The sequence below is a fragment of the Hydra vulgaris genome, chromosome 14, assembly GCF_038396675.1.
Source record: "Hydra vulgaris chromosome 14, alternate assembly HydraT2T_AEP".
Taxonomy (NCBI): domain Eukaryota; kingdom Metazoa; phylum Cnidaria; class Hydrozoa; order Anthoathecata; family Hydridae; genus Hydra; species Hydra vulgaris.
Window position 1 is genome coordinate 29,854,371 of NC_088933.1, and position 11,008 is coordinate 29,865,378.

General features: G+C 28.8%; 1 protein-coding gene across 1 annotated transcript; it reads right to left on the bottom strand.

Annotated features, from left to right (window-relative positions):
* Window positions 1-2,575: 2,575 nt before the first annotated feature.
* On the bottom strand, window positions 2,576-10,494 carry LOC100214478 (uncharacterized). The gene is made up of 2 exons (XM_065818346.1): window positions 10,105-10,494; window positions 2,576-4,050 (listed from the first exon to the last, which is right to left on the bottom strand). The coding sequence occupies exons 1-2, from the start codon at window positions 10,457-10,459 to the stop codon at window positions 2,720-2,722; spliced, it is 1,686 nt and encodes a 561-aa protein (XP_065674418.1). The 5' UTR covers window positions 10,460-10,494; the 3' UTR covers window positions 2,576-2,719.
* Between the last annotated feature and the right edge of the window lie 514 nt (window positions 10,495-11,008).

Sequence of the window (11,008 nt, forward strand, 5' to 3'; positions counted from 1 at the left end):
AAAGCTAGATCATTAACAATGTTTTTAAACCCATACATTTCTTTATAAAATATGTTTTTATTTCACTCAAAGTTTTAATGTTCTCTACTAAATAAATAAAAGTAAACAAAAAAATTATATGCTGTGTCACTTTTTCTTCTATTTCCTTGAGGAGTTTTCTATAGTTTAAATATCTTTGCAATAGTTATAATTATTCCGCACCGATCAAAGTCTTCACTTAAAAATAGCAATTGAGGTTGAGATTTAAAAGGCCTGGAAATTAAAGCTAAAGTTAGGATTCCATTATATATTGCAATTATAATATATTCAATTTTATGACATAAAATCTTGATAGGCATATTATAATTTAAATAAACTTTAAAATATTGCCTGTAATCCACAGTAAGATCTTTCGTGTTTTCCCATTTAAAAACCGTTTATCTTGCGGATCAGATATTTTACTAAAGTATCTTGAATGTTGAAACTAATTACCGACTACGGCAATTTCTTGAAGAGCACCTTAACTTCAATAAGCAAGTATTTGAATTACTGTTGATTAAGATTTAAATAATGTTCAGTTCTAAAATAATTTTTAATATACATATTTTATATAAATAATATTTGAATAATATATATTGCTTTGAGAACATTTATTTTTGACTTCATTTAAAGATACCATTTTCGTGTAATTTGAGAATGCTCAAATCACACAATCATTTTTCTTCAGTGAAATGACCTAATTTAAAGTGCTAAAATTGCAGTGGCTTTTATTTATTTTTAAATAAAAGCAAAATATAATAAAAATTTTTTAAAATTAAAACAACAATAAATATTTTTCTATAATTTAATTTCAACAAATTTTTGTTTCAAAAGTTTTATTTAACAAAATTTAATAAATAACGAATTAAAATAATTAAATAATAATAATAATAACTAGTTAATTATTATTTTTGTTGTTGTATATTTCAATGCGATATGCGATAATTTCAAGCTTGACAACAGTAGCTAAGATGAGATGAGAATAATGCAATGTAAATATTCATAAGCTTTATCGGCATAGTGACGAATTATTGAAAGAATACCATTAGCTCGAGTTTCTTGCGTAGTTCATCAATGTGAAAGTTTCATGAAAGATTGCAGTCAACTATCAAAGTTGTATTATTTCAATAAAAAGTGATTTAAAACTTGATGTTTTAAATAATAAGTTTTGTCAATATAAAATCATTATATTCCACAAATTAGTTTAATTGTCAGATTGATGCTCCTTTAATTAACGTTAATTTTTGGGCTAATTAAAGTGCTCATATTATCAGGTGGTTTGGGTAATATGAGCACTTTCGCAACTTTTTTAAAATCTCTGTGTTTTTAAAGAAAAAGTTTCGGGTGCCCAAAAATCTAAGTAGATTATGAGAAGTGATTTCTATAAATTATTTATTCTTTAAAATTTTAGATCTATCATAATTAATTTTGAAAATATTTGAATTTTTTTCTAAGGTGCTCATTAAACCTTAATCTATCCTATATCTATATACCCTATAGTATAAGATTTTAAATATATGTTGAAATTTTTTGATTGTGTTCAAAAAGTTGTTTTATTTTTCTTAAAAACATTTTAAAGAAAAAGTTTAAATTGGAAAAAAATGAATATTCAGCATATATTAAAATTCGAGCTCTACTCGGAGTTTCAACACAATCCGTAAGTTAATTGTGACCAAGCACCAAATACAGTATAGTCTGCTAGTATTACGTTGAACACCCCATGTGTTTACCGATCAAAATTGCAAGAATAGAATTAAGGGATGTAAGGAAAATTTAGCCCTATTCAGAAACGGCCCTTGGAGACTATGAGAAGTAAGTGGTTTTATTTAAGAAATATTAACCACAACTTAAAACTAACGAAATGAAGTTGGAAGTCCAAGAACTGTAGTATGATGCAACAGTTCATTTGGGTAATGTTGAAGAGAGAGACACCATTATTAATCAATACTATGCGAGAAATTGTTTGAGATATAATACGCAAAAATAAACAAACAAAGAATTTTAAGAACCACTCACAATTTTAAATTTTTTCATGAAAACAGTAGATTCCACGTTACCAAACCGTCACAGAGTGCCTTAACCAAGCCAGAATCACAATAATTCATCACCCAACGTACTCGCGAAACTCAACACTATTCAATTACTGGGTATTTGACTTAAGTAAGAAAAAAAAAAAAAAATCTAGATGACAATACTGACGTCGAAAATAAAAAAACTCACTTAATCAAACTACTTCAAAGTATACCTAAATAAGAATATATAAAACCGTTTGACAAATGGCTTGAAAGATGCAACTTTGAATAGATAAAGATGAACATTATTTTGATCATTTAATAAAACAAAATTAAAAAAAATCATTTTATTTATATTTTATAGAGGATTCTACGAACTTTTTATAGACCTAAGTAGCTTTTATAACAATGAAATGAAAATAATTGACATAAGCGAAAAAATGACAAATCAACTTTTTCCTTATTTTTTTCGGCATAATAATTTTACGCGCAAAGTTACACACACCTATTTTCAAAAAAATTAGTTGATATATTAAAAAGTAAGGTTTAATAGTTCGGATGTTTTTTAAAACAAAGCAAACATCGTTTAATATAGAAGTATTTCAAAAGGCTCAAAATATAATTAAACAAACAATATAGAATGCTAAAATAGTTTGTTCCATTAAAAAAAATAATCTCTTGCAGATCTTTTATACTAATTCCAACCTCTTTCCTTTAATCCCAAGCAATAGATATCTTCTTTTAAGGTGTTTCAATTCAGTCGCTTCGTTCTCCTCACTAATGAACGTGAGTGCAGTGCCTGGGCGACCAAGCCTACCGACGCGACCAGCTACGTGAAGATAAGCTTCTGGAGAATCAGGAACGTAAGTCATATAAACGGTATCCACAAATGGAAAGTCCATGCCTCGAACTGTTTCCTCATTTGAAACAACAAATTTGATAACACCAGTTTTAAAATCTTGTAAAAAACGATCAACCATTTGCGATGAAGGCACGAGTAATTCCTTATAAAGAGCTGAAGCCATGTACCCCATATCCTTGAGCAGTTCTACAGTTTTTTCCACAGATTCTTCGCGACTTACAAAAAGTAATACAGAAGTTAACTTTTGATATTCAAAAAGTTTAATGCACCAACGGAGTTTTGATTCCAAGTTATTGCCTGAAACAACCGTAAATAAGTTTTTTATATTGTCTGGAACGCGTCCGTAACGATACTGATCAGGATAAAGCTTAAAAACAGGACAATTCTTTTGAAATCCTAAATCTTGGAGTTCATGTACGAGATTCTGAGATATGGTTGCTGATGTAGCAATAAGCTGAACGTTTTTATTATAATGTGTTATCATGTTAATAATTTTTTCAGCTGGTTTAGGCTTACTAACTCTTTTTCGCTGCGCTTTACTGTAATGAGATGTGAATGGCAAAAGTTTATCGACCTCGTCTAAAACCAAACGCTTGACTTTACGAAAGTGGCCACTGTTCTCTTCAATAATTTCTAAAAAACGTTTCGGTGTCGATATTAACACTTTACAGTCGCGTAAAGCATTTTTCAGCTTGCGCTCTTGTTCGTCGTCTATACCGCTTACGTATCTAGAAACAAGGTGAGGATTGTCAATGTATTTCATAATTTCTTTATAAATTTGCGAAGCGAGCTCTCTTGTAGGTACAAGAATGATGTTCGAGCATGAGCTCGGCCCCAAGTCATTTACAATTGGTATCAAGAATGCTAGTGTTTTCCCACTTCCCGTGGAAGACTCTATGATTGCGCTTCTACCTGCAATGAGTTCTGGAAGACTTCTTTGTTGTACTTCAAGAGGTTTATTGATATCATTTTTCTTGAGTTGTTCGATTAGCAAATCATTTAAGCCATACGGAACAAAGCTCTGAGCTTGGTTATATTTTAAAGAAGGATTTAAAATTTTTAAATTAATATTTTCAAGCCGAACATTTCTAGAAGAGTATATGAAAGGCGGTTCACGTTGGCGCTTCAAAAGCTTCATAAACTCTTCAAAATACTCCCCTAAAGAAAATTGAAATATAGAAAATACTCTCCTAAAGAAAATGCAAACTGATATTTATTAAGTAAAACATACAAAACAAAAATAACTCAAAAAAAAAAGAAGAAGTTAAATCATCAAAATTGAACCGACGTATTACTTTTTTAAGTTATGGAACCATAAAAGTTTCCTGAACTAAAAAATGATGGAAAATGACACATTATTTTTCAAAGTCGTTGAATCCTACAAGAGCTTTTTTCAACTTTTTTAACTTAAGATCTCTAAAAAGCTAAAAAGATAATAATAGAACCCAGAAAATTTATCTTTTAACATTATTTATATTTAATTAAATATCGACAGCTCAGGAAGAAGCCTACAAAGCAGTTAGACTCTTATGATCTCAGAATCATTATTAATTTTAGTCTAAATTATTCACAATAAAGCATAGTTACATAAATAATGTACAATTTATATCAATTATTTATAGCACAGGAAACTTTAAACCATTTTGAATTTTTCAAATTATCATAAAACACTTTTTAATGTTTACCATCATCACCAAAAAAACTCAACATATGACGTTTAAATAAAAAATGAACTCATCTTAAAATATGACGTTTGAACCAAAAAAACTCAACATATGACGTTTAAATAAAAAATGAACTCATCTTAAAATATGACGTTTGAACCAAAAAAACTCAACATATGACGTTTAAATTAAAGACCTCAGTTTATGAAGTTTAAAAAAAAGAACTCATCAGAAAAAAACCAGCACAGGGTGGGATGGGGTATTATGGATAGATTTTTAAATATATTTTTTTATATAACTTTTTTTTTAATTAACAACCACCACAAAAACTTTTATTATATTTCTTTACATTCAGGGTGTATACAATAACTTCAAAATGAAAAAAACATAAATATATTTTCAATAACTTACTAATCCTTTTTTAACAACACCCTTTATATATCCATATTACCCCACTAGAGGGGTAATACAGATACTCATTATATTTGATACATACATCACACCTATTACTTTTCATGTATTTAAAAAGTCAAAATGTATCGGTTATGTCTTGCAGTATTCTTTTTCTTACTGATAGCCTTTTTATCAGCTTTATTCTTCTCTTCTTCTTGCAACCTTGCGACAACATCTTGTGCTGTTAAAATTTCGTCCTATTTGACCTGGACAAGTGCTCTGTATATTTCTGAATTCGCAAGTGCTTTCAATGTAGGTTAACTTGGACTAGGTGTAAGTACAGAATCAATTCCTATCTGCAGGTTTTTTACAACATTATTTTCTTTTTTGTTAAACTCATCTACTTCCTCGCGCTTTGGTTGCATATTCACTATCTTCTTCATAGGTTTTGCTTTGTCAACAGGGTAAAGTCCAGTACCATAAAAACCACTTTTTAGGAGTTTGCTATCTATCTTACTATCTTATCTATAAGCAGACATAAAAAAGTTGGAAATACAGACTTTTCAACATTTTTATGTCTGCTTTCTCTTAACCACTTTTTAAGGATTTTCTTTCAATAGGATTCGGATGGAGCAAAAAAAAACCAACACTAAGAGGTTGTAATGCGTGACTTGTATTCGAAAGTAAAATTATATGATTGTCTAGAGCCATTCTAACAGTAAAATATGTTATATGGCTATTGTGTCCATCACACAACAGCAACACAGGCTTTTCATAATCCTTTACATGTATAATAAAACTGTCAATCCAACTTTCAAAAGTATAGTTCTCCATCCAACCAGATTTTTTTAGCCTAATAAATTTCAAAATATAATGAGAATACATTTATTTTTTAGAATTATATATGTTATATATGTAAACATTTATATTTAAAATTTAAAATGTGTGTGTAAAGTATTTCATGTACTTTAGCAGAAAAAAATTGATACGGAAAAAAAAAAGAATCGGAATGAAAAATTATCAGGAAGAATTATCAGGAGTGCAAAGGTATAGTCTGTTTTGGATGTTGCAACAAGAACAAACAATGTATATCCCTAAAAAATACAGCTCAATTTGCTTTAAAAAATCTAGTAAGGAAGCATATAGATAAAGGTTTTGATGTTAAAGTTCCTACTGGAACTTGTCCGAAGTGCAAGACTGCAATATATAAGAAAGAGGTATTTATCTCTTTTTGTCATTTTTAATATGTCACTTTTTGTAAAAATATTTTTAATTTCTTCAATGCAAGATAAAAATATTTTTTACAGAAAAGAAATTATGTCTGAATTATGTCAATGCCCAATCTGTAGTCTGGCAAGGGACACTAGAAGTAACATTGAGATGAACTTAAGGGAGTACATTGACCCAATCTTACCACAGTAAAAAAAAAGTAGTCCAAATTCAAGTTCTTATACTAATGTGTCAATGGGTGGAGATTGTTTTCAATATATAAGGAGAGAGGTATTAGACACCCCTGCAATAGAAAATCAACTGCTGAAAACTTAGAAAAAATGATTATGTCAACAGATCTTAGATTATCTGAACAGGTAACATCAAAAATTCTAAAAACAATTATTGGGGATGAAAAACAGAGTAAGGTTAAACTATCAACATGTGTTTCCAAGGTGTACATCACTACATGTACACCTTGGAAAAAGTATCTCTCCAAAAAAGATTAGTTTAGACACAGTATTTAATATGAAACCAATGTAGAGATTGGTGTGAATAGAAAGTCCCATTCACTAAATCAGTTTTATTGCATTCAGCAGTTGACATTTCAGCAAGGTACTAACCATACAGGGGTTAAAAAAGATGCAGTATATGTTGAAGATATACCTATGCTTGTTGATGAAATATGCAAACAAAGAGATACTGTTCTCCGAAAATCAATAGTGAGGATTGGTATTGACGGTGGCCAAGGGTCAATTAAAGTTGTTATGAGTCTTTTTCAAGCAGAAAAACTTGAAGATCAATTAAGGAACCAAAAGGACTTGGGTGTAAACAAAGTTATTTTATTGGCAATTGTCCGACATGTTGAAGAAAGCAGCTACAATTTAGCCCAAATTGTCCACCTTCTCCAACTGCATGAATGGAAATACTCCCTTGCATCAGATCTTCAGCTGATCAATATCATGCTAGGATTATCTGCCCATGGCGGGAAATATACCTGAGCTTATTGTATTGGTGCAGAGGACAATTTAGGAGAATTTAGAACTTTTGGTAGTTTATCCCATCAGTATCAACGATTTGTTGATGCAGCAAAACCACACAAGTTGATGCAGAGCTTCTTTAATGTCATCAAACCATGTCTTTTTGATGAGAGCCCCGATAGCCTGGTATTGGATGTTATACCTCCACCACAGCTGTATTTATATGAGCATATTACCACACAGGTGTCCAGAGTACTATTTTCAGATAAGACCTTAACTAAGTTCTTAGAAAAAAAAAACTGTTACTCAGCATGGCTACAATGGTGGAGGACTAGACGGACCTAATTGTCAAAAAGTTCTAATGTCATTAGATGAGATGATAACTGTAGCGCCACTGAAGTATTAACACACTAAAAAAATTTAAAGCAGGTAAATATTAATAAATACAATATTATTAACGTACTTAAGGATCTTAATAAGATGTATAATTTTATTTTTAGTGACTGAGAGTTGTTTTGGAATGACATTAGATCTGTTTTATGGTTGCAAAATTAGAGTTTTCATAGACTCCATGAACTAAATGAACAATTATGTTGAAGAAAGGTTTGACAACAGTATGTCACTCGGATGGAAGTACCATATCATTAAATATCACTTGAATGATTATTTGGACCGCCATCAAATGTCTCTTGGTCTGACATCAGAACAAACCTTAGAAGCTGTTCACAAGAACATTAATAAGGCTATCAAGAGGTTTAGTGTCTCTAAAAGTAATCCTTGTCATGGAATAAAACTGAGAAGAATGGCTGAGACATACAGCTCAATGAGAGTATAAAGTTTAAGTTGGTTAAGATGAAGAACTTGTATATATATAAACTACTATAATATCCTCATAAACATCTTTTTAATCTCTTTTTTTTGATATTAAATTTAATATCAAAATTTGATTCCAAAATTTTTATGAAAATAATACATTTATACAGGGGTGGCGGAAAGAAATAATATGGGGGGAGGGTGCTAAAAATATTTTTATTAAACTTTTATACCGCTTCAATATAATCTTAACCCTATAGGTTAAAATGCTGTTAAATGGTAACACAACTGTTAACATATACTGGAATTATTTAAAAATAATATTAATTTTGCAGTGGTTTCTTGTTGATTTATCATCTTTTTTTACATTTGGCGTCATTTGCTACTATCAAGATTAAACATTTTGAAATAACATAATTAAAAGTTAAAGGGTGGGGGAGGGGGGACTTTAAATACCAAAGCCCCCAAGATTTTTAAAAGTGAGGGGGCTGAAGACCCCTAAGCTCCGCCTGTTCTGCCAGACCTATATATATACATTATCATTATAACTTTAAATTGTAAGATTAATTCTGTTCCATAGGGTCTATTTAAGCTCTCTGTAGCACCATTGACAACAAGGTTATAACAGTAAAAATATTATCACTATTAAAAATAAAAAAATCATTCAATTCTTAATTTAGGAGCGGCTACGATTTTAATTTTTGTTCAGCCTTAATCTACTATATCCACCTGATAGTTTGTGAAAAAAAATCCAGGTACCTTCACCTTCAACCTAAAACCCCTATCTGGGAGCAGTGTGTAAATAGTTCAGAAGCATAATATAAAACTATTATATGTAAGCTTATATTATATGGGGGCTTAATGATAAGACTAAATTTGTCTTCTTCTAGCCCCGGTCATGTAATTTTTTTTTTATAAGTTACGACTGTAAATTTTTTTTTATCAGCAAAAGTGTAAATAAAAAAAAAAAATAAGTGAAAAATGTATAACGCAATATTAAAAAGAAAAAGTGAGCATAAGTATATAAACAAATGTCATGTAGCTTATGATTTTGTAATAAAATTCTATAATGTTTGTAGGATTTCGTATATTTTATATATATCTATTTTACCCCACTTTCACTATACCTGTATATCCATTTTACCCCATTTTAAATTTTTGTTTACTCATCATTATTTATATATCAAATATAAAAAACGTAATGTTTTTTATATTTTTTCAAAACAACATATTTTGCAATTTAACTATTTATGTAAATTAAATACAAAGATTGTTAATGCAAAAAAAAAAGAAGCTTATTATGTGTGTAAACTATAGGTAATTTTCTAGTTTTAGCATTACATATTAATAACTTACTCCATGCATACCTTTTTGAATATATCCATATTACCCCAACTATCCATATTACCTCAACCTATTTAATGAAATCTAACAAAAAGAACTCATCATATTGTATTTAAAAAAAAGAACTCAACGTACTATGTTTAAAAAAAAAGAACTCAGCTTATCATATAAAATTTAAAAAAAAGAACTCATCTAAAATATTTCAATACTGTAATTTGATTACATCATCTAAAAAAATTTCAATTGAAAATGTTCTTACTTAAAAAGCGTAGATATATTCAAACGGTTAATGAAAAAAAGTTTTTAGAGTTCTTAAGTAGCCATCTCTTAAATAAAAATACAAATTTCCAATGTCAAACCTTACCATAGCTGTTTAAGATTAAACTGTAAGTTTTATTCTAATCGTTTTCATATTGTCTGACACTTCTTGGGTGCAGTTACAATTAAAAAGAGCCTCTTTTTTTTTTCAAGCGACAAAATAGTAAGTTACAGTTAAAAGCATCATCATCATCATAATCATCATCATCATCATCATGATCATGATCATCATCATCATCATCATTATCATTATCATCATCATCATCATCATCATCATCATCATCATCATCATCATCATCATCATCATCATGATCATGATCATGATCATGATCATCATGATCATCATGATCATCATCATCATCATCATCATCATCATCATCATCATCATCATAATCATCATCAGACACATTCTAATCATCCTCCTATTCCTCCTACTCATCCTCATTATTATCATCATTGTCTTTACCGCCATAGTTAACTTTTATCATTACCTTGGATTTCATTTTCATTTTGAAGTACTTTTTTTTTGTGGTTATTTGATATGCTTGTTTTAAGAGGTTCTTTCAGTACTTTATTGGTTTTAGAGAAACTTTGTTTATAAGACTCTTCATGAGTTTTATTATTCCTTGATAGATACTTGCTTGCATTCTCTTTTGTTGCCATTTGTTTTACTGCTTCTTTTGATGTTTTGTCAGTCTTTGTTAGTTTTTTTTTAATAACATCTTCAGATGTTTCAGCGACTTTTGATGAATTCATTTTTACATTAGGTTTTTTAATTACATCGGACAAACTTTTTCTAATAATTTCACTCTGTGAGGAAGTTATAAAAGCTCTATATCTTGACATTTTTTCACTAAAAAAATTTAAGTTTTTAAAAACAAAATATAATGAAAAGAAAATATAAAAAAAGAACAATAAAATATTTTATTGCAACATAAAACTAAATATTGCAACATAAAACTACTTATACCCTAATCGTGAAAATGATAAGGATGATAATGCATTTGCTGAGATTTTATTTTATTGAGATCTCTTGAAAATGAAAGATTTTTTTTTTAAATAAAACTGCTTCATTTGTAAAATTCAAATATCAAATATAAATTATGGAATTATTTTTCCCTAAATTTTCTTTTTTTTTTAATACTCCTAAATTTAATCATTAAATAAACAGAGATTAATTAAATATTTTATTTAAAAGAAACAGTGATTTTTTTCAAATTAAAAAAAATAAAAATTAACTAAAAAGCTGTTGAAGCAAAAAAGTTTTCTTCCATATTTGTTGCTACTAACGCCTATTTAATATTAAATTCTCTACTACATAATTTAAAAATGTTTAAAAAAAAAAGTTTATTCAATAATTAATTACAAGCAAAAAATAATCATTGTCATAACTAT

What these genes read in the sequence shown, in the direction of transcription:
- LOC100214478 (XM_065818346.1), bottom strand. Translation starts at nt 10,459, where the DNA reads ATGTCAAGATATAGAGCTTTTATAACTTCCTCACAGAGTGAAATTATT. An exon ending in AAATGAAAATGAAATCCAAG is followed by an intron (nt 4,051 to 10,104) that starts GTAATGATAAAA and finishes AATTTTCTTTAG; the next exon opens with GGGAGTATTTTGAAGAGTTT.